At 35.4% G+C, this 25,111-nt stretch overlaps 1 protein-coding gene across 1 annotated transcript; it reads right to left on the bottom strand.

The window, feature by feature from the left end:
- Positions 1 to 2,185: 2,185 nt before the first annotated feature.
- On the bottom strand, positions 2,186 to 25,090 carry lqfR (clathrin interactor lqfR). The gene is made up of 13 exons (XM_019051454.2): positions 24,914 to 25,090; positions 23,045 to 23,124; positions 22,300 to 22,421; positions 21,120 to 21,262; positions 20,190 to 20,317; positions 18,970 to 19,063; positions 18,283 to 18,520; positions 16,148 to 16,326; positions 15,242 to 15,366; positions 13,333 to 13,422; positions 12,015 to 12,106; positions 10,882 to 11,026; positions 2,186 to 9,937 (listed from the first exon to the last, which is right to left on the bottom strand). The coding sequence occupies exons 1-13, from the start codon at positions 24,952 to 24,954 to the stop codon at positions 9,876 to 9,878; spliced, it is 1,539 nt and encodes a 512-aa protein (XP_018906999.2). The 5' UTR covers positions 24,955 to 25,090; the 3' UTR covers positions 2,186 to 9,875.
- Between the last annotated feature and the right edge of the window lie 21 nt (positions 25,091 to 25,111).

Below are 25,111 nucleotides of genomic sequence, written 5' to 3'. Positions count from 1 at the left end.
CATGTGCCATGTGATAGTGTGTGACCAGTGTGACTCAGTATTCTCCCTGCTCCAATCAGGTGTTCAGAATCTGAATTTTTCCCTCCAAATCTCTCCGCTAATCAGATTGCCGCATTCGAGCTAATTTACCCGCGAAAATTTGAAATACCACCTGCAACATATTTTTGCCGACGGCGGCGACGCGACGCACAGTGGACTGAGCCTGTGGAAGAAGACATGAAATTGACAAAAATTGTAATATCTTACGTTTATCTCGTCACGATTAATTTTAACTTTAAGGGATGTTTTTCGTGGAAAATTTTACGAGAAAACCGATGATACTACTTTCAAATTATCAGAATTTCATATTTATGAAGATATACGCTTTTAAAATTGTTTAAATCATGTCCGACCTCTGCCATTGACTCGATTCACTGTGCGGCGGTGAAATACGGAGTCCGTTTCAGAAATCAGTAGCGGCGCGGCGCGTAATGGGTGCAGTTGCTGTTGCACCCAAAAGATTTTGAGAGATTTTTTCCCCCTTTCTTTTCTTAATTTATTTTTCCGAACTTGTTGATGAAATTACCTTTCTCCCGATCACTTTTTATCCGGTTTTCAGACGATAGCTATTTCGATGTTAATCATCATCATCAGGTCACTTCGACTTCGATTTCAAACCGACTGCAGCCCGATAAAAATAAGTTCAACTTTAAATTTTCCGAACTTGCTTTCGTCAGTGAAACAGCAGATTGTTTGTTGAACCTATATCGACGGTCAAAGTCGGCAATCAAATATCTCGTTTGCGGTGTCTGAAAATCTCCGCCTCTATATTATTTTCTTAAAGGTGAACAAATTGATATCATTCCTTCAAGTTTTTGCAGAATTTTCTTCGCACAGAGAAGAAAAATCACGGCAGTTTTAAAGAATTGCCGTTGAGTGGTTTTCCGTTTAAAAAATAAAGTATGACAGGAGGTCTGCGACGTCGCAAACCGAGTTAAGTGATTGCCGACTTATTACACCGTCGCTATACAATTGAATTATGATCCAATTCTGTGCTTCCTCGAGCGTCAATAATAAAATCACGATTTGAGCATTGACAAAGGGAGCTCACTAACTCTTTTCCTGCGGTCCACCTTAATTGCCACGGGCAGCCCGGTAGACAGTGATGTCTGGATCGTAGTGGTGGGGATAGGCACGGTGCGTTTTAAGTCACACATACCAATGTTCTTGGCAATGGCAATTGCGCTTTCAACGTTTGAAAGTGAAATGAGTTTACTGTAAACTTTGTTTAAACGTTATTAAGTATTTGAGGTACTAGTGTTAGTCGAATTTCTAGCGATAATGCTGCGATTTTTATGCAATAATCTGGTGGAATGAACTATCAAAAATTGCATTTTAGATGGGCTAAATTTTCAAAATTTTCCGAAGGAGGCCCCCCGGACCCCCCTTTAGCCTGAGGACAGGGCATCCCCAGTGCCAATTGTGATTTTCTTAGTTTTGAAAGGGGTCCGAAGGCCTCCTCCAGGAATTTTAAAAAATTATCATCTCAAGAGCAATTTGAGCTGTGCTGACCAAAAAATGATCTATCATCAATTTCCACGATGAAAGATCTGTCACGCACTTAACAGAATCCCTTACATTTTTAGGCGGCCAAGTAGATTTCTGAGGGGCTAATGTATTTTTTCTCCCTATCTGGGCATGGAGAATTTGATGGTTACAGAGATGGACTCTCAGCATTGCTGGGGGGGGGGGGGGTGTCCCCTTCAGGACAACCCTAAGTTTATGATTTTTGAAAATGCTCATGAATTTATTTCGGAGAAAATCGGTGGCACCATCGTGTTTCTTGCATAACTTCATGTAAGAAGATGCACTTAAATCACAAATTTCTAACACATGCAAGAGCTCCATCGTTGGGAACTTTTGATCCAAGTTTGATTATTGTAACTTCGAAGGCACACAATTATTTGGAAAACCGCTGAGCATAAAGGCTACTAAGATTGATTTTAAGAAGTGAATTTTAATTTGAGTTTCTTAAGAATTTAAAAAGGATAAAAAAATAAGAAGAGTCCATTGAAATGATCAGCAATAAGCTTTAGAAAGTGAATAGGAATGCTCCATTAGAGCTCTGAAATAACCTCAAAAGAAAATCCGCATAAAAATATTGAAGGAGGGTTTAAGATCGGGGGGAAAAAAAACCAGATCGAAATTTATGACAACAATTTATTATAAATGAATATGCGTGAGCGTGCGTACTTAATCATGTGTGTACAAATACATACATAAATACTTACAAATATAATATGTAAAAACATTGTATCTCATGCGCATGTATGCGAATTCGTAAATAAGGCACTTGCCAACGTGATGAACAAAATTACATGGTATCTGTTTCAAAATAGGAGCATAACAGGTTTTGAAAACTTTTAAAATATGAAAGAGACAAGGGCGATTCTCATACATTGGTAACAATGTTTTTCCTCCATTTAAACCAATTACAAAAAACTTATTACAGGGAACAAAGCTTACCTACCTTGACAAAAATGAATTTTTTGATATACGTTTAAATAGAAGTGACTCGGTGCTGGCAATTTGCAAGAATTACCAATGGAAGAAATTACCGATTAGATGCACCAAAAAAAAAAAAAAATGAAACAACGTTTTGATACTTAAATGCACAACTCGGCTAACCAAGTATCACCTTATAGAACGGAGGTTAGCACAGATTGCTCTGTTGAAAATCTCGATCTTTTTCATTCAAACTAAATTTGCTTTCACCACCTGTTAAATAATGAAAATGAGGTGGTAGATAATGCGCTAAAGTAATTTGACGCTCATGGTTGATTGCTAATGCTTGCCAAATGTTGAGAGGTATCTAGTACACTAAACTTCGGATCGAGCAAGCTCATAAGCTCAGATTATCAGAACTAATTTTTGGGAGGACTGACCTTTTTTCCCTTTTTTTTTTTGTATTTTTTCTTAGAGGACAAAGCAAACCTGTTTCTATGACTGCAGAGGTTCTGGAGACCAGATACAAGGAAAGATACCAGATTTTTTAAAACAGGCATACAGTTGTTTTATTATTTCTTTTACTCGTAAATATTTAATCCAGTATTTTATTTCAAAATGTTCACTTTATCACGGATAATAAACACAGAATGTCAAATTGAGCTCATCATCGTCTCTGTAACTCCGTATTGTCTAAACTTTCTGTACTTCGGCTGCCACATTCAATCAGTAAATCCAAAAGTTAGTGTGCATTGAAAGTTCTGAACAACCGAAAGCCAACTTTGAAAGAATCACATTTAAAGGGTTGCTTTGGAGAATAGGCAATCTTACTTTTGCAATGCACGGAATCCTATTAACTTAAAATTAGTAAACTAAAACTCTTAAGAAACAAAAAATACATAAACAGATAAAAGCAATTACATCAGATAAATCAAAGAGAAGGAATGTCACATGATATTTTAAGTTCCACAGAGGGTTTGTACATTTAGGCCCAGTTGAAACAAGTTTTAAAAGTCACCATTTTTTATTTCATGTTATCAGCACATAATTCAATGACGATTTTTTTATGATTCTTGAAATTTTGTGTGAATGGTAGAAATTTCATAATGAACCTAGGACCTAGGAGTGCAAAAAGTTCAAAAACTCAGACCATTTGTAGCAATTCAGCGTTTTTGCCTCCCGGCTTTCCTATATATCTTGTATTAGACTCCAAGTCCAGAAAAATAAAATTTGAGCTTTGATACTATGTTTTTTCAAACCTCAGAGCATCATAAAGAAATTTTTTTGGGAGGTAAACAACTGAGCTCTAAAAATAAGAATACCAATGCTGTGAACAGTAGAAGAAATACATTTCGACGGTGAAACTACCAAACCACTTATCTCGGTTTGCGACATCGCAGACTTCCTGTCATACTTTATTTTTTAAATGAAAAACTACTTAACATCCAGTCTGGAAAATTTCTGTGATTTTTCCTCTTTGAGCGGAGAAAATTCCGTGCAAATTTCAAGGAATGATATTGATTTGGTCTACTTCAAATAAATAAAATGTGAGCGTAGATTTTTAAACACCGCAAACGAGATACGTGGTTTGGTAGTTTCACCATCGATTTCTGGAAAAACGCTGAACAAACTACAAGAGAAATGCAGATTGAGAGTGCTCCTGAAAACCACAGCTGAGAAAAGGGCGAATTTGCTTGAATAAAAATGGCACTAGGCAGGTTGCATCAGTAACAATGGAGAAATAATTACGTGTGACATTAGGCACAGAAGTTGCAATTTAAGAGATTAAATTTTGGTCCTTTTCCTAAGATAGCTCTAACATTTTCTCTTGGGCATTTTGTCTGAAAATAAAATGATAGAAAGGTTAGGCTATGCTTGTAACAAGATTTGTTATTTGTGGTCCAATGGACTCATTGAGTGACTACATCATGGTTTCATACCGTGGTTTTGATGATAAACAGACAAAAACTTTGTTGTATTCGCGATCTGGGGGTAAAATGCCACTAGGTGTTTCTTGCAATCAGACATTTTCAAGTTGATTAAGTCATTAATTGGTTTTTGAACCTTCTAAAGAAATAACTGTAATGAAGTATGGCAAATAACTCAAACAGAATTTGGACATGAGGTTATGTTTATTTATTTTCATTTGAACCATCGCAAATTAATTATGCAATTGTAGCATTGTGTGTGTGTAGCAAATGATTGTTTATGACAGTCCTGCATTTAGAGACCTCACAGAAAAATGCCTGATTCCATGGGAGAAATTGCTACTTATTTGCCCTAATTTTTCAGGATAGTGAGCAAAGAAAAAGAAGATAGGGTCATCACTTTTGGAAATCACTCAAAACTAGAGATTTGCTATGATTCGCAGATTGCAAGATCGGGCATTTGTCCGTGCATACAAAAAATAATCACCATAAAAAAGTTATACTATTTACAAATTGCGCTTTCGCCCGAGAAAAGGAGAGAGGTAGAAGCTTTAAAAAGATACCCTGTTGAGTTTTTCAATGCTTTCCAAGTTGAAAGTATCCTAGAGTGAGGCAAAAGACATACTTTGGACGCCGAAATATGCAATGGTGAGTGACATTCTCACTTTTTTGGCAAGTTACCAAGTATTAATGATAGCGGCAGATTTTCTTCAAATTTTGTGAGCAAAGTTTTACAATGCCATGGCAACATTTTCATAAGAGACAACCAGAAATTTCCATGGAGGCTCTCTGACTCTATTATCCTTGGTTGTTTTCTTGTGGTTGTGCTAAATGCAATTATGAACGAATGCATTTGAATTATGTATAAAAACTTCTATTACTGGAATATGCTACAAGATTGATAACCTGAGACAGGTTTTATTGATGATGACAATCTCTAATGGAAAAAAATATCATCAAAAAAGGCAAACATAGCATCATAATTGAAGGCCTTAGTTTCAGTTCAAATTCAGAATTTTTTATGACAGTTTATCTTTACTAAGCGAAACGATGTGACTAAGGATTGGACTGAAGATTTGATAGAATTTCACGATATCTTAGACAAAAATTTGAAGTAGAAGTATCAAACGGTTTTCTCTAAAGTAAAAAATTGACAGTGGATATTCTGCAAGGGTGTAACTAAGAGGTACCTTTCCTTCACCAAGGTATTAAAGTAAGCAACATGTCCTGTGGGAATAAAATTTAGGTTTGAGCAACAACTTAAGCTTGAAGTATTAAAATTAGAAGGTAAGAGCTACATACAGGAAGAAGAAAATAATTCAAGTTTCATGTGACAGTTTCCTCTCTTAAAACTACTCCAGCCAGAGAACTTTGCATTCAAAATTTTAAACTGCAAATATTGTACTTGGTGGTTTTGAACAAAGAAGAAACCTAAAACTGTTTTACTATCGAGAAAATGAGCTGTGAAGGATAAATTCTGAATAACAATTAAGCCCATTCTAATAAAATTCTAGCTTCAGGCCAGGTAGCTCATTTATGGTTTATGCATTAATGCTTGGAAAAATAAAAAAATAAACATAAATCAACAAGGTTATGAATTTCCAGAAGTACCGGAACTATGAACCCATCACCTAGTTTGTTAAGTACCTTGGAAATGAATGACATTAAAAACTAAATACAGAGGTTTGACAGATAATTAAAGCTTCCTGATAAAAACATCCACACCCTTCGAAAAGAGGATGAAACTGACTTAATTCTACGAAACTGATTTGCTTGGAGTACCACAGTGATTTTGTTTCCATGAGACTGAATGAAAATAAAGAAAATTGACATTAAAAGGACTGACATATGATAGATGACCAAACACTCAAGACCATTTTAGCTGACAAATTTTTAACAGTATTGCACAAAAATGGATATTGTCACCTTCTGTCCCAAGTATCACAAGCGCTGTTCACGCGTAGACGCTAAGTTGCTGAATACCTCAATATTGGTTTTTTTTTTAAACTTCTGCACGAGCTTCCATGAATATTTGAGGAATTAATCTTGAAAACAAAATAAATATTCAAGTGATTCTGTTCATCAGTTTTTCTGTAAAAAATTGGATAAGTTTGAAAACAGTGCCTAAGCACTAATGGGGCTTAAGATACTTCAGTCGAGAAGTGACGATTTATCAGGTGGACGGTACAGTTTTTGGTTTGAAAAACATGGTTAGTACAAAATTTCCTTATTTTATTAACTTTTCATCTTGGTTTTCCTGCTGATTTAAAGCAGTATGAACAAACAATCACATGAAAAATAAATGCACATAGAATAACTTGAAGGGTAGTAAAATTAATTTGTTGAAAGATTTCGTAAAAGTCTAAAACATTTGACATATACTTGGAATATTTTGAAAAAACTTTTCTTGGAGGAGGCAATCAAAGAAAAATTGTGTTTTTCCACAAAAAGACACTGTAATTTGTAAGTTTTAAAGAGTCGATAAAATTTTGCCTAAAAAGAATGTTCAAATTTTGACAATCAACACAATCTTTTTACCTAATACAACCTCTTGAAGGCAAGTAAACTAGAAAATGGAACCATTGAAGGTTCAGTTTCTTTTGCTGGGTTTTAAACTTCCTTTCGACAGATTTTCAGAGATTGTGGGGGGGGGGGATTGATTAAATACATACAGAAAATTAAGAGAAAGCTGCTACAGTTATCACAGACTTGAAATATCACAACTTTCGAGCAGAAAGAGAAAGAAAGGAAAATAACTGTGATAAAGGTTCATCCTTTCCCACTGTTTTTTTGGTTCTTTTTTTTGACTTGTGCAACCATTATTTTCATTCTAAGAAAAAACTATTTTATACACCAATCTGCAGCACCTAGAGACAAAACATTATTAAGACTTTGTGCTCCCAATCAAAGCAACGTAACCAGGTGATGCGAAAGTTAAGTTGGGAGAACAACGCTGTTTTTAACCCACTGATGATTGATGAGGAACATTTTGAGCGTATGATTTATCAAAGGGTTGTTTGAGAATGCCCATGTAAGCATTTTACAAGAAATTTTTTTTCAGATTATGTTAGGTTTGCTTAATCATTTGCTCAACATTTTGTTAATCTGTTATAATTGGGTGTGTAATAAAAGCGTTGACTTTTGAACAAACATAACTTTCACACAACGGGGAAAACAATTGTGTGATGTCTCTGAAATATTGTAGGCTAAGTGCAAAAAATGCGTACTTCAATTGCAACGTTTGAAAATCTTCAATGGACCTGTCGCAAACTATTGCTGGAGCAAAAATAAGAGTTGAAGCTCATAGAAAGTGTCTCAAAAATCACAATGAGCGCATCGGCAAAGTCTGAAATGCACTTCTTACTACACAATCTGCTTAAGAAATTTACGTTTCTTCGAGCTTTCTGCTTCAAAAACGATACCACGGCACAGGTGAACATTTCGTTATAGGAGTCATTCCATCCAACCCCTGCTCACAAGGATACTACTCAATATTCAACATAGGCGACGCCAATCCGCCAAAACACATGTGACGATACAATGATTCTAACCACCTGATAACAATCGGCATGTTTAGATTCACATTTTCCTTGCATTGTTAGATATCTGCCTTGATTGACCTCAAACTCTCTTCAACTTGCACGCGGAAGTGTTGGCCATGTTGAGCAGCGATTGAATGGAACGACTCCTCTAACGAAATGTTCACCTGTGCTGTAGTATCCTTTTTGAAGTGGGAATCTTAAATTCGTAATCGCAAATTTCTTACACAAATAGTAAAGTTAGGAGTGCATGTCAGAGTTTGCCGATGCGCTCATCGTGGTTTTTGAGACAGTATTTGTAAGGATTAACTCTAATTTTTGCTCTGGCAAAAATTTGCAACAGGCCCATTATGGTTTAATTTCCTTGAGGAAAAAATGCTCAAAATGCTTCCTTGCAATATTGGGCAATTTTTTATAATGAGCTAAGAAAATACACAAAATATCTCGAAAGAAACTGTTGGTTGGTTTTCTGCTAAAAAAATAAATCATAAGGGGAGATTTAGAACATTGTGATCTACGATACGCAATTTCCGACTTTTGCCATAAATTTTTGTTTCTAGCTGCAACTAAATCGGCTAACATTGAAAAATAACAAAGCTGAATAAAGGTAAAAGGAGAGCCATGGAGAAGTTGCCATATATTTACTTTTCCAGACTCCAGTGACAATCACACACAGTTTTTTCGGAAACTTGAGCCAAAATTAAAAAATATTCACATGAGCACTTTTGACAGCTCATTGACTGCCATTTTCCAAAACAACAGTTAATTCCAATACAATGTTTTAGTTTAAATATTCCAATTTCAGTGCCGAAAAAAATACATAAATGAATAAAACATAACAAACATAACAGGAAGTAGGAGAAAAATGCTTTGTGTAAATGGGACGCAGTTTCCGCTAAGTTTTCAAGAAGCCAATAATGTTACATTAAGACCTACACACACGCTTTCCTGCTGAATTATATTCAGCTGAAATTAAAAAACCTACTTAAAATAATGTTAATATGTTAGACATAATTTTATTTCTTACTGGATTCTTGATTAGTATACTCTGCGCTTTGCTCAAGACTAATATCATCACTTCAAGATAGTTGACTCCCGGAAATGAAACTTCCTTCTCCAAAAATATGAAGATTGTGTGCTCTTATGGTTCAGTTTTTGAAAAGCGATTCCCTCATGAGTATTCGCTGCAAACGATTTGAATAGTTGAAAGCCCCGGGGCTTGATGGATTCACTTCCTTCTCCAGGACAATTATCAAAAGTCAATCAATAGCTTCTCGAACAACCTGGGGTAATGAATAGGATTACTTGAATCGATCAAGGTCATTTGATGGTCAATTCCTTAAAGAGAAACAATTTGGAATGACACTGAGTAATTGTAAAATATCATAAGTAGGAGCAAAAAGGCACGAATTCATTGCAATATAGCTCCGCAAGTTGGACGATAGAAGATTCTGGCACCCATGGGATGATCCATACCTTATTTAAACTTCTATTTAATTTTTTCTCGAGATAGTATGATTTCAAGAAGAAACAATTTTTGCCTGTCAGTGGGTGGATTCTGTTCGGATAATATTTTCTTCTGCTTCAGTTTGAATTTTAATGAGCAAAAAAAACATGGTTTCAACTGGAGAGTTAACAAACTTGATACATATAATGAGACGAGGAAGTTTTAAAAAAAGTGTAAAAAACTTATCAAAATTCAAATAACTGTTACACAGAGACCTCCTGTCTTCTTATGCTAGAAACTAAACAATTTAAAAACATTGCTAGTACGTATTTACATATTTATAAATGAGACTTTTGAACAAGAGGAAAAGACAGAAGATAGAGAAACAAATTTTGAAAAAATAAAAATTATTTGGGCGATAATTCAAAATAAAACGGACCAACCGATATTTTGTGCTGATGGAGGGGGCAGCTCGTATTAAAATGGTGAGAAGAACATATTCTGTTGGTTCTGAAATGGAGAGGAGTTAGACATTCCACCTGAAAAAAGATAAAAAGAATCGTTAAGTATCAAGTGACACAATTTTTAAAAACTCTTAAATTCCTTTCCTCTTTCTTATCAATTTTTGAACATATGTTTTGGATAGCTGCTGCTCATCATTCGCAGTAATGCTCTTTGTTGTTGCAGTTTCTGGCTTTGGGTTATTTGGTCTATGTTGGCATTAGACTACATTTTGCAATTAGGAATTACATTTCCTGGCTCATCTGTAAAAACATCCGCATGTGTATGGGGGAACCAATGGCACATACGTTGTTTCTAAACTGTTAGGGTTATCAAATTGGACTGCATTTTGTAGTTGGGGGCTAAAATTTCTGATTCATCAGTAAAAACACAAAAGTCCTTAAGGAAACTAATAGTTACTAAGGAAACTAATGATAAATACGTTGTTCCTAAAATGGGCAAAAAATTGTAGTTCCTAATTGCAAAAGGAAGTCCAATTGTGTTTATCTATGAGCTGTTTTCTTCTTAGTTTGAAAAAAAAATGGTGTGCTCCTTCAAAGTCAACATTATAAAGGTTCTCTTTCTTCTTTAAAATTGCAATTTTTCCCATGATATTTAGATCCCTTGTGTTGGTTACCTTTCACCCCAGTTGCGGGTTAAAATCCACCATATGCTAATGTAAGGATAACTTAATTAAAACAATATTTTCCCTTTATAAATTAAACATCTTCAACAATAATACAAATTGCTACCTCAAACTAGTTTATTTAAACGCAAAGGACCGACTTCTACATTCTCTGTATTTAATCCTAAATCAAACCGTGCATATATTTTCAGATGAAACTTCATAGATGATTAATTGAAAAGAGGGAGTCATGAGATTAAAAACACTGACTACATTGAACAGAGCAGTTGAAAATGAAGGACACTAAAATTTTATCATTTCAACTGAATGTCATCAAGGACGCCGAACCAGACTTACCGACGGGCGATTTGACAGGAGAGGAATTCGCTAATTGATTCATCGAAGGAGAGTTTGATGCTTTCGAATTTTGTTTTGCATTGCTTAGAGAGAGATTATCCAGGTCGATGTTTAGGTCACCTAAACCTTTCCACGTTTTTCCGACCTGGGAAAAGAACAAATCATGAACTGATATTAAAGCATCAGTGGCACTTATTTTTAATGATGGGTCTGTTGCAGGCAAGAGATACAGCCAAATAAATACACTCATTACAGGTTCAATCACACAAAAATCTCATTAGACCCATCAAAAGGTCTGAAATCCATTCCTTAGTGTGCAATTTGCGTGCTTTGTAACACGTTTTTACAAGTTTCCCGCGTCTGCGGGCAGTTTTTCTTAGTCACCGCGGACCAGATTTCAATCTTTTCAACAATCGTCCTGCTGATAATGCATTTTTAGATGAATATTTGCTTATACAGAAAACTTAGATAGGGAAAAACACACACAAAACCTTACTATCGTTATGTAAAGTCTTCCTATCACTGAATTTTGTTTTGGTAAGTACAAACAGTGATCACTGAACACTCTCACTTCAAGGACTAGCAGGAAACTTCACCATGCTAAGTTATCTCATGAAATTACCTCTCTTGATCTTAGAAGTCAACTTTTTGAGGAACTTTTGGCCCTCTTCCTCATCTTTGTTGTTTCACAGCACACAATTTAAAAGTTTCCGATGTGAGAAGGAAAAATAATTGTTGTGAGCCTTATCTTGTAGAATGGTCACAGAATTTCAGAAATTAAGTTTCCTGACATTTTTTTTAACATAATTTTGCAAAATTCCCTTTTATCAAAAAATATGCAGGATGGTTGGAAGGATATAATTAAAGATAGTCTCCATGCAACATCTGTTCTTTAGAACGTTAAACCAATTCAAGAAAGTGAATTAAGGTGACTTTAAAATTTTTCCCTGACACTTTTGTCATTTCCCAACATTTCCTGAATTTTTTTCTGGCTTTTTGAAATTCCCTCACATTTCCTGGTTTTCCCTGAAAGTAGTAACCCTGCTTACAGACAAAATTCATCATTATACAACATTACTCACTGATTTCAAAAATCATAGATTCTCATAGCAATTCAAAAGATAAAAACTTACCAGTAATGAGCTATTGGTCGAAGTGGAAGACTGATTATTGGAAGGGTTGGATGTCAACGATACAGGTTGCAGAGGTGCCGCATTTGCAAAATCTGAAATGATTACAAGGTCCACCTTTATATTACGCCAGCTCAAAAATTACCTAAACCAGTGAGTAATTGGACGTATTTATGCTAAAAAGAACTATGTTACACACAAACCCTATGCACTTTTTTCCTCTTAGCATAAATACATCTAATTAAGAAACAAAGGCAAGTCTGTATTAAACCAATGCAAGTTTTCAAGAGCACATACGTGAAAATAAAAAACCGCATGATCTGTTTCGACTTCTGATCTATTAAGCTTTGCAATTTCTATGAAAAATAAAGGAAGGCAAGGAAGAAAGATAATCTACAAGAGAAAAATTTGTTGATATTTAAATCTGATATCAATATCTATTATATCGATAATCCAATTTGTTGATATGTAATTCTAGTATTTAATTTTAGAATTTAGTGATTTAAACAAGAATCTGCTTGGCCTCATAATATTTAGCCTAATTTCCTCTCATGCTGTGTGTTTTCAATGGAAAATAAGGGCTTGGAATTTTGTAAGGATATTTCTTCAAATTTGTTGAAAATTCCTGCAACTTTTTGAGGCGCTATGTTGAAAAGTTTTCTGAAGAAAAAAAAAAATTTAAACATTGGAGAAAATAGGCAACAATATATGCATTGCCATTGATTCTGCTCAAATCTGCTAAATTGAACTGAATAAAGATTAATTCTGAGCTTGACTAGCAAAATATCAATGACCGAAGTGCAAAACAAAATATCTCAATTGCCATGTTTCAAAATTTCTGCTCTAACTATATTTTTCCCAAGAGAAACAAGCCCACATCTTTTTGCACTAACAGAGAAGAAAAATCAAGGAAGTTTTCGAGAAAATATAATAACCAGTTTTCAAATGAAAAAATAAATTGTGACAGAAAGTCTATGACGTCCCAAACTGAGAAACATAGTTTTGCATTTGGCCAGCAATATTATTCCTGAAAAAAAGTTGACATAAAAAAATTGAGAAAACACTAAAAGCATCAGTTTTGGATTGAAAAGTGTTTCACAAAAAATGCGCTGCTTCAGGTAAACAGAAAATGTTCTGTTACAGTTCCTTAAATTACTTTTACAAAATTTACGATAGAAAAGAAGGTTGCAAAATTGGTTGCATCTCTTGCATGAAATGGATCCATTTTCTTTTATGCAGTTTTAGAACAATGAAACATATGAGAGGAAACAAAAAGCTGCGCAAATAAAACGGAGAAACAGGTGCTTGAATAAGGACTTACTGGGTAAAGACGTGAAACTATTGGAAGGTTGTGACTGAACATTGGGCATGACACTAAGACCGAGTAATAAATCTGCGTTTGATTGATTATCTACAAAAAGAAGAAAGAAGCGTTTTAGCGAAAGCGTATCAACAGATATATAGATATATAGCGTGTGACTACCCACAGGAAAAAATGACCTCAGTGCCAATAATAGGAAACAAACAGAAAACTTTTTTTTTCGTTTTCTTTGTTTTTTTTTTTGTTACTTAGTGCCAATGATGAATAAAAATCTAGGGTAAAGAATTAAGTACCAAAAACATAAGTTTTTATCAAAATTATACACAAAACGCCGTTGAGGATAAAAAATTTTAAATTCCACTTGTCGTTGGAAAATGGACTGAATTTTGCAACAAGAATTTTATGAAAAATGTATACCTGTCTGTATACAGAAACTAATGGTTCATAAGTCATTCCTAAAATGAGCCAGAAATAGTGATGCCTCATTGCAAAATATGGTCTAAATAAGCTTTAAATGTGTTTGCAATTGGACCGCTAGACAAAGTACGAATTAAAGCATTCTAATATAAATTTTCTCAACATTTCACATGAAACATGATTGGCTCAATGAATGTCGCTAGAAGAAACTCCAAACCAAGATATAAATGTTTTTTGATGCATAAATTCAAACTCACATGGAACACATGGAAAAAACAATAATCTACTTGAGTTGGATTGCACGGTAAATATTACCGTTTTTGCAGTATGAAAATATGACAATCTCAACATCAACGCTTCAGCTCAGCTTTTGCGTGCTATTTACACTTTGAATGATACAGGGTGGAAAAAGAACACTGTGTGATTAAGAAGCGTTCCAAAATTATTGTAGTGCACAGTTGTATTCAAGTAGATTCTTGTTTTACTTGTAGGAGAAAATTCAAATTTTTCCGATCAATGCTAAATAAAAACATTATTATCTTGGTTTGGAGTTTAAAAAAGTTATTTTTGTTGCGCAAATCCTACTTTACATAAAATTTTGAACAGGCTACACGCATCAAATCCTTGCATTTGTACCTTGTCTAGTGATCCATTCAAACTCTCTGTCTGCAAAAAAGAAACCCTACATTGACTACTGATCCTGAAGAACTACGATCCTTTCCCCTGTGGATGGTCACACATGAACTACTGAAAGGAACAGCAATAATACTGTGAGTACAATTACTACTAAGTGAATCAATTTTTAAATGTGAAATAAAAAGAAAAAGCTTGATGTACCATTATCAGGGCAACGATTCTGTATTGCCATTTACAATTCTGTGTTTTTTCAGCGTGTTCACGACCAACCAGTGCTCTAACTTTCAGTGCTAAAGATTTTCACCTATTGAGCTTATTTTTTGCAAATCAGCGGAAGTTTAATTGGATTCAACAGCTCATGGATGTAATAAAAATGTTTTCATAACGCACAAAGTTTTTGATAATAAAGCAAAAGGAGCCGCCCTAAAAAACGGACCTTTATGGACCCTTTCCCCGCAAACCTGAGGAATTCAAGGAAATTTGGCTCAAATGAAACCTACAGATGCAATAGGCCTCTGCTTTAAGTTTTAACTTAGGGTTTAAACTAAGTTCAGTGCTGCAGCATTGCAAAGATTACATTGTTTGGCATTAAAAAATGCATATGTACTTGAAGTGTAGACTTTGCTTCTCCGGATCAACTAATCTGGCTAATAGTGCAACCTAAAAGTTCTGACAAATTACAAGGTTTCTTTTTAGTCACAAATCTATGAAATTTCCAGGTTCTTAAAAAAGGGGCCATAGTCAAGAGGCTCTTTGAGAGAAATTAGGACGGTACAAATTTTGAAGGCGCCTTGCTGAAAATATTGCGCTGGTTACTACAGTGACACACCAATTAAACATGAGGAGGAAATCTTACTTGTGCTAGTATTGGTTGAGACAGGGAAACTTGGGATAGGAGCTGGCGTTGGTGCAGCAATCACGGAGGAGTTATTGCTAAATGCGGAGTTGAAGTCAGCGAACTCATCAAGGTCACCGCCAGTGCTTTAACAGGAACCAAAGCAAAATAAGAGAACGCAGCTTCAGTGTAAATGAGAGCTAGATTTTTCATGAAGAATTCACAAACTGATACATAATCAATCTACCCCTGAAAAGGTTGGGTAGCGACAAACCCCAAACGTCCTGATATCTCACTTATGAGCTAAAGAATGTGGGAGTTTTCAATCCATCCACTGTATTCTTGACAAAATTTTGATGGAAATAGATTCAATCTGATACTTATTTATAACCCTAACTAGTGGTACAGTTGAAATCAGGTTAAACTTTCCAAAAAAGGGCTTAGGTAGCTTAAAATTGAACCAATTTTGAAAGCGATGACAAAAATGACACTTTTTTCATCTCTCTCAAAAGCACAACGACAACATTAGTGACGAGTTTTGAGAGATTTTACATTTCAGTCACATTAATCAAGGACACCAGTAATTGGGAAAGCAATCATTTCCCATTGATTATTCATTTCATTCTAGTTTTTACACACTGCTCAAGAGACATTCAATTATTGATAAATTATCAGTTTTCTGGAGGAATGAAGACATTTCGTTTCAATGATGTTAACTTAATGAGCTTCAGGTGCAAATTCAAGAGTTTTCACCTCAATTTTTCTGAACTAAGTCTAGGATGTTCTCAATATTTGCGGATATCTTGAATTTGAGAAAACAACCTTTCAGGGCTTGAAAGTGAAAGGACATAACCGACATTCAAGAACTTGAAAATCGAGAATAAAGTGACTTTGGATGTTAAAGAGTTTCAAGAATAGACTACTTACTTGCCACCGCTCGCAGTTGGTACGGCACCGAAGAGAGAAGAAGCGTCCGCTGCTGAGCTGTCGCTGAAGGCTGCAAAATCGCCAAAATCATTAGAACTCGTTTTCGTTTCTGTCTTGACCGGACTGAAATCACCCAAAAGGTCGCTTGATGCTGGTTCTGGAAGAGTACTTGATGGAGACTGAAATCACAAGAAGAGGATTTTAGCTTTGTAGCTAAGCAAATCAAACTCATTCCAAAAAATTGTTCTATCAAAGATCTGCGAATGACAATATCAACAATATCTTCTGATCAACAATATTAGATGAGTATAGGGATGAAGAAGCCTAAAAATTTGTAAAAATCAAGAGAGTACCTATATAAGTGTTTTAGGAACTTTCTTAAAATTTCCTGGACTTTTAAAGGGTGTCTCAGGACATCAAAAGTGGTTGCCTCTGAAACTTTCTAGAGCCCTCTTGAATGGCTCTGTTGCACGCAAGAGATATAGCCAACTGAAAACTTTGTCCAGGCGTAAATGCACTAGAAAATCACCTTAATCACATCAAAAGGTCTGAAATCAACTCCTTAACGCGCAGTCGGAGTAGTTTGTAAGACGTTTTTTCAAATTTTCTGTTTGTGCAGGTAGTTTTTCTTGGTGGCCACCCGTCAGGTTTGCCCAGAGAGAGACCTAACCTAAAAAAACAAACAATCTCGCGAACTGTTATAAACTCTTCTTTCAAGGGATTTCAATTCATTCAAAGCTTGTGTTTTTGCAAAGTAAAGAAAGTAAAAGGAAACAAACTCTTAAAAAATGAAATCATACAACAAAAAAAGTTAGTTAATTGTATGTTAACTTAGGATAGTTCTTTCTTACTCCTCTACCTGTGCAAACCTGGTGCATGGTAACAGAGAAAAACTGCCCACAGACGCGGGAAACTTGAGGAAACATGTTACGAACTATGTACATTGCACACTAGGGAATGGATTTCAGACTTTTTTGACATACCCAAGGTTATTTTCATGCGATTTTACCTGTAAAGTGTGTATTAATTTGGCTGTATCTCTTGCATGCAACAAACCCATTTTCTAGGAGTTACACACAAAAAAGAGGAACATGATTCACTGAGTGAAAGATTGGGATCCAAGTGGCAAACCTGCTGGCTACCCAAAAAATGTCTGGGATGGCTAGTATCTAATACTAGTATCTAAAAAGATTACTCAAGATTTCTGCCAAAAATTTTTTTACCTCAAGAAATAGGTAAGAAATCTTCTGAGAAACCTCCATACAATCCTTTGGAAGTAGCTGCTTATTCCTAGGCTTGTCCTGAATCCTTGATATGAAATAAACCACTGGACAAGGTATGAATATAAGCATTCTCATACATATTTCTTAACCAAAATTTCACATAGAACATGATTCACGCAACGAAAATCACTGAAATAATTAACAAAGATATGTATTACCATTTTTAGTTTACATTGGTTCCATGAGGTTTTTCAATGAGCAGTTTTCCCCATCCAAAGTTATTCAAAGTGTTAACACAGTGCAATAGAAAAGCCGAAGCATCAAAATTGAGGTTGCCATATTTACATATAGCAGACTGTTACCGCAGTATTTAGTCTGCGAGTTGACTCACATACAGACTTTAGTGTTTTTTATGAGCAGCAGCTTAGAATCTCCGCACCAAAAAAGTTAAATATCCTCAGTTAGAGGTTGATGTCAGTAATTTTTGTTGTTCAAATCGTGTTCTCTGTGAAATCTTGATGAGAATACAAGTATCTGAGTGCTTAAATTTGCACCTTATCTACTGGCCCATTCACAAATATTCTTTAAATCATATGTTATGACTTGGAAGAGATAAGTGCTGAATCAAGAAATGACTCAGATATGGATTGCATTTTGCAAAAAGGAACCACTAGCATTGCAATGTTGCTAAGATTGTGCAACTTCTTTTGTCTTGGAGGAAACTCCGCTTATCCCTTAATAGTTTCTATTTTACTCGCTAAAAACTGTAAATTTAAGACAAAAATTACCATCTAAATTTCATAGTTTTTCACAATCTCCGCAATTTTATTCAAAGGATAAAGTTGCACAATCTTAGCATCATTGCAATGCTAGTGGTTCCTTTTTGCAAAATGCAATCCATATGATACTTACCGTTACTGTATTTGTTTTTCCATAATTCGCAGCTGCTCCAAGATCTATTTTTTTTATATTCCTTGTTGTCGTCGACTTGGCAGGAGAGGGGATTCCAATGCTGATTCCTTGTTTCTTTTTGTCTGAGTACTCTGCTGAGGGTTTGCTTATCGTTTCGTTTGCTTCTGCCTTCACCTTGAATGTATCCTCTTTTACGGTTGGAACGTCTCCGTCTGAGTCAAACTTCTCGTTATCATCGCTAGTAACATAAAAACAGAGGGTATAATAATTAAAAGCAGTGAAACAGGAGCCATTCATTGGTTTGACGATAAATATGTAGTCTTCCGCCTTAATGCTAGGAGCCTCAAGCTTTCTTCCATAAAAGAGCTTATAAACCTGCCCAAGCAGCCTGATTATTGAAGTTCATAGACAAAGCAATGGACAAAGAAGACAGAGTAAAAAGTTGAGCGATTCTGTCCGTTAAAACGGGTGGTTCTTATAGACTGAGGGAGGAAATAATGGGACTAACTGTAGGGTCTCTCGTAGATTGTCTATGAGTCTACTGTTGGACATTTCTCAAAATTCAAGGATACTTGATAACTTCAAAATTCCAAGTGCATTCAAGGACGCTCAAGGTGTTACAACCCTGATTTAAGTGTAAATATTTAAAAGCACTTACTTAAGCACCCAAGGAAATACCCATCTTACCTTCCATTTTCAGAGTCATTGCTAACTCGATCTTGGCTCCATTCATTTGTGTCTTCTCTTGCATCTCTCCATTGGTTTGGCTCTTCCCATCCTCCTGAGATAAAAAAATAAATATATTGAAAGATAAACAGCAAATAAAAGATTCAACAATCACATCATAAGAATGGAAAGGAGTGATAGAGTTAGGGGCGTCATGTTGGTATTTGATGAGCAAATGAGGAACGATTCCCTTAAAAAGTAGTAACAATAAGAAAACCTTTACTGATAGCTATCAGAGATTTTGACACATGCAAAAATGAGCTGCTGCCATGAATATATCAGTTTTAAAGGCCAAGTAACAAAAGGAATGACATACAGCACAACAGTACTTTTACTCGGAGCTGTTGTGGTTCCGATAGTGCTGGCTGTTTTCAACAAGAGCGGCCTTATCAGAGTGTGTCCATATTTTACAACAAACAGTACCAATAGCTTACCAAAGATCTGTTTGATCACTCCTAAATAAGACTTTTCTAGTATTCTGACGATCTAACCAGAATCGTCCAATATTTGGAAAATTCTTTTGTTTCACAGAGAGCAAGGCAGCTCTACTCCTTAAAACTATGTTGCGCAACTTTTTTCTTGCTTTCTTTTTTCATATTCAATCAATAGGGCAGAGGCAAAACATTTTTGCAGGGTAGTACTGTATTTTTCCTCAAGTTGCGATTTGTGAAAAAATCAAAAAGTTCATTACAAAGTTCAGAGAATCACTTCTACTGGGAGATAAAGTTGATCAAAATCTGACCCATCAGAAGCCGACAGTCCAGTTGACGAAGCAAGTTAGAAGCTGAGTTCAGCCAATCAACAAACGCAGTTTTCCCTGCTGGTCGTGCCATCAGAGCCAGCTCAAAGTATTATTTTTAACACGACCCATTTTTGGCATTTTTAAAATGGGGTTGATTTGCCATAGAGGGTTAAACAAATTTAAAAAATCTGCATTTGTGGGAAATAAATGTAAAAAAAAAAGAAGAAAGAGTGTCACCAGTCCATTTACAGGTCAGGCAATGACACGGACATGGTTTCTTCAATTTGTTCAACCCCACATTTAGAGTAACGATGATAAAAGTAAAACTTAAGACAGAGTAAAGCAGCAATTTGATCAGAGCGTAATAAACAGATTTTTTTCCAAAGCTCATTTTTGGTACAAAAATAAATTTGCAAAAAGAGAGAAAAAGATAACGAACCTCGCATTCCACCCATTCCATCGCTCGACATGCCAACGTACTTATCCTTGTTCTTTTTGGCCTTTTTCCGTTCTTCTCGCAATTTTTCATCATCCTGGATGAATTCGATTAGATCTCTTACTTTGTGCCTGTAAATATTGTCATAGATTTACTGATATGTGCGTTCTGGCAAAATAAGTTTTCGAAAATGAGTCAACTTGGGAAATAAAAATTTCCAGGCGAACAGTTGACAACTACGTAACAGTGTCAAAAACAGGCAAAATAAATATACAAGAGATAAAAGTATGGTTTTCGCTTCATATAGTTTCTCTCCTAAAATTTCAGATTTCCTGAAAAGACAGGTTTTGCAAGAGTTTGACGTGTACTCTGCCATTCATAGAAAGAGCTGAATAACTCAATTCTCAATTTTTCAATTCTTCCTTGGGGTCAACGTTAAATTAAAAAAAAAAAAAAAAAAAAAAAAAAAAAAAAAAAAAAAAAAAAAACTTGTACTTACACCTTTACTTTTCATATTTTAGCATGCTTACATAATGTTATGAAAAACATATTCTGAAAAATTGAAGTACAAAAATGCTTTAATTTTCTTAGGAATCAAAGAAGCTGAGACAAAACTGAAAAGACGTGGAGTTAAGTTTTTAAGTTGACACTGGTTTTTACCTAATGTTTTAAAGTCTAATATGTGAATGTCAGGACATTCAAAAACACAGTGACAAAAAATTTCATCCGATCTGACAAACATTTTTTATTACCATCTTTCTTTTGAAGGCATGATATTTAAGGAAGGAAGGAAGGAAGGAAGGAAGGAAGGAAGGAAGGAAGTATCGAAAGAAAGCTACTGCGGAGTTCTCGCCAGGTAAGTTTCCTGAATATTAGAGTGACAGAGAAAGCCACACAACTAATTTTGCATGAGCGCTATTGGTTGTTGCTTACCGAATATTGACGCCTTGATCTTTGCCAAATTCATCGATAAATGTGTAATTTTCGAGACTGCGGAGATCGAAAATATGTTCTCGAGAGGAAGTTACGACACGTTCTGAGCCATTCCGCACCAAATAGTTTAAAAGGAGTAAGGACTGAAAAAAAGAGAAGAAAATGATTGAAATCCAACACACCGAATTTAGATTGAAAGTTAGCTTTTCCTGATGTCTGAAATTGAGGAGAAAAGGCAGTTCACGTTAGGAAACTTTGGAATTTATTGGTGTGGTTTCTGACATCAAAAGTTAAAAAATTAATACTTCGTAACAGTTGGAACTTTCAACTGCTGTGCTTGAATTTAAGAGTTTTGACAGGACCAAAGGAAATATGAGACTGAATCTGTGAAAATGGACCTCATCTTCCGGAAAAAATGTTCCCTAATTTTTTGCAAACACTATAAACCACGTTTTTTGTAACCTGAGAATATTTGTGTCAGAGCTTCAGGACTAATATCTCCTTCAGTTTTTGAGATTATAGGGTCAGATTTGCCCCAAAATTTTAAAATTTTCTTCCTCCATGCATTTGCAAGGAGTCAAGGAAAATTTTTACCTGGAGAATAAGGACCCTTTCCACAAACCTAGTCACTTACCGAGAATACAAATAGATGGTGAAACCAGAAAAAGTCACAAACCAAGCACAATGATTAAAAATGTCTATTCTAGGATATTTTTCCAGCGGAAAACTGATAAATATTTTCACATGGAATTTTTGCAAAAAAAATTTTAGACAGTTTACAAAGAACTGAGCAACATCTCATGAATGAGCTTTGAGTTTCTTGTGAGCTGGCAGTTCAAATTCCTCGTAACCAATGTGAAATAAAAACGTTGATGTCTTCGTTAGGAGTTGGCTTAAGTAATTTTCGTTGTGCGAATCGTGCTGTACGTGAAATTCTGAAAAGGAAACATGTATCAGAATGCTTAAATTTGTACCTTGTCTAGTGGTCCATTGTTTTCTAAGTAAGATTTTGAAGAGATAGCAGGAGACTTTTTGTGTTCTTTTTCAGCAGACCTCGTCTGGTGGCCCATCATTTCACTTAAATATGTTACTCTTCCAGCTAAAGTTTGTGGTAAGGATCTCTTGATCTCTTTTCTCTTACAAAAGTAATAGAAATAATAAAAAATAATGAAGTACAAACTTTGTAGGTTCTCCTCCAGTTCTTTTTATTGTCTTGCAACATGCGCTTCCATAACATTGTCATAACCTCCGGGAAATGTTCAAAGGTAAATGTAGCTTGAGCAATCTCTTGCATTAGAGCCCCTGAAATTAGAGAAAATAAATTAGTACGAAGTGGGTGATCTGTTATTCAAGATTCTATCATCTTTGGTTGCACTTTGATCTCTGGTTAAAATCAGATTGGCACAAAAATAATAAGCTGGATTCACGTTGAACATGACAACTTATCCTGGAAGAAAAGAAAAAAATAACGCACTGATAAGGTTCATCAAATCAAATTGGTCAATAACAAACAATTTTTTTTTTATAATTTAACGCCCATCAAGAGTCGCATTCTGAGTTCTTTTTTTTATTTTGAAAACATCAGTACATGCTCTGTGCTTTTATAATGGACTTTCAAACTCTAGCATATTTTAATGAATCCATACTTTTCTGTACAATTTATATCATGAGTTATACAGACCTAAATGCAAATATGCAATGAGAAAATGTCCTATCTGCCTAAGATCAGATCTGGGAAAACCAAGGCTTAGTGTCCGTTTATGATGGTTCCAAAATTAGCCTCCATTCAAATAAATTTAAATTAAATTGATTCTCAAAATTGATACCCTATATAAAATGCTTGCTCGAGAAGTGTACCAATAGATTAATTATATCCATATCATCGATCGGTGCTAAAATGTTGGAGTATTGAGAACGATTATTACCTGTTGGACCCCAAGCATCATCATTTGTGGCTTCCCTTACTTTCGCCTCCACTTCTGTGTAGTTCATAACCACATTGGTGCTGCAAGAAAAAAAAACATGATCAAGAATACCGATAAAAATTGGTGCACACATCAAAATCAAGGAATAACTTACAAAACCGAACAGAGTAAGTAAGTATGAAACTACAAAAAAGGTTCGATTATTTCTCTGAAAAATCTCAGTGAGCAAAGCTGCTGGGGAAGAACGCCGTACAAGCCTTCAGACATTGCCATATTTCTTTCAATAAAGAACGAAATTCTTCTGAAAGCTGTGAAAATTTTTCATCGAAGTTGTCAGACACTTTTGCTTGCACTTAGATCTCAAATATCTAATAATTTTGAGGAAAAATATGCATGATTTTCCTCAAGTATACATGTTTCATCCGGGGAAATTTGGCATCTCTCAAAAGTTCATAAGGTGTTCTTCCTCAGCACGGCAGAGAGGAACCAGACTCACTTCTCAGCTGAAGCATCTGCATTGACTTCAGATATGCAAAACAGGCCCTGAATATATTCTACATTATCCATTGGCCTTGAATTTGCCTACAACCTCACAGCTGCATTTTTGAAACAGCACTATTTTCTTGTTTCCTTATTAAGTTACTTGAAATGTGAGGAACTTCCCAGGTCCACTCGAATTTTGATTTCATTTTTAAGTTTGCAGTTCATCCATTCTTTCAAGTGATTTTTACATACGATGATCTTCGTATAAAAAATTTAGACTTCGCGCCTACGGGGCCTTACGATGTCTCAGGGGACTCCATTTTTCAACTCTACCTTGGTCTTCTACCCGGAGTTTTTCAGATGGGTCATACAGAGGCTTCAAAAGCTACAACAGGAAAAAGCCTTGAGAATAATAACTCAAGGGAGCTCTGAACAGCATGATAAAACGCGCTTCTGGCTGCAGTGACAGCATAGTCTGTGAGACCACCCCAACTGAAAGGTAGTCGTACTTGGAATAGAGATAGGAGAAGCAAGGGTAAGAGCAGAAAGAGGAGATGGAGGAGAAATGAGAGAATTGGAAGAAACAGAGCAAAAACATAAATATAACTTCAAATGAACGTTGCGCCCTGACAGGTTGCTCAATTGCTTGCAGCCATGCTTGCTTGAAAACACTGGATTGATTGTTGTTGAGCAGATCACACCCGAATTATCTGTCGCAAATCTCGCTTTCGTTAGATGTTGAAACTTTCCGTTCCAGTTTGGGAATGTAACCGAGTCGACTTATATGATTCAGTAATTATTTTAGACGTAGCTGCCCATTCAGACTAAGGAAATTTTTTGTGTAGAGAAGATAGAGTTTATCCTCTCAACTTGAGAAACTAAAAATATTTAAAGGACTCCAGTAAATTAGATAAAAATTTGTTGGTATCTCATTGGAACCAGATTTATGTTTCAGTTTGGGAATTTAGGACATGCAGGGTGTGCTTGGTTCTAAACAGATGCAACAGCTGAACGGTAGGTAGAGAGGAATATATAAGAAGCTGAAGCACTTAAAGAGAAAATAAAGCCGTCATAAAAGCCACTCGAGATATGCAATTCGGTAGAAATGATAAGAGTTAGGAGGATGTGCACCTTGAAGGTACACCGCCTAATGAATCAGTTGTAAAAGTGTGCAACAAAATATCGTTGATTGGGAAGTAATCTCAGTATAACACTGATTTAATAGCCCACTGTAGGGATGATTCTTGAAAATAGCGATGCGTTATCTGAAAGAGAATGATTGTTCTCCGAGAATTAAGAATTAATTACAGGTGATCAGGGGAAATTTAGCCCAATTTCCAAAACCAGGGATGTCAAGGTTGGAATTCACGGCCTGGATTTACTTACACTTTGTCGGCTATTTCGCGAACTTTCCACATTGTGAACATGTTTCGGGATTGAAATATTGAAAAATTGTAGAAGAATTTCACCACAGCTATTAAAATTCTTTCTCGAATGTGTAAATTATTTTACATTTTCTGACAGTTGTGATAGAACTCGAGATGAGTTTTGATTGCCAAGTCAACACTACACGTAATCTTTGGT

Source organism: Bemisia tabaci, chromosome 9, assembly GCF_918797505.1.
Source record: "Bemisia tabaci chromosome 9, PGI_BMITA_v3".
Taxonomy (NCBI): Eukaryota; Metazoa; Arthropoda; class Insecta; order Hemiptera; family Aleyrodidae; genus Bemisia; species Bemisia tabaci.
This window is presented reverse-complemented; position numbering and strand designations above follow the sequence as displayed.

Coding starts and splice junctions, on each gene's coding strand:
- lqfR (XM_019051454.2), bottom strand. CDS start 24,954: ATGTTCACAATGTGGAAAGTTCGCGAAATAGCCGACAAAGT. Junction 21,263..22,299: donor ACTGGAGGAGAACCTACAAA/GTTTGTACTTCA, acceptor TCTTTTTTTCAG/TCCTTACTCCTTTTAAACTA. Junction 16,327..18,282: donor GAAAAACAAATACAGTAACG/GTAAGTATCATA, acceptor TTGTGATTTCAG/TCTCCATCAAGTACTCTTCC.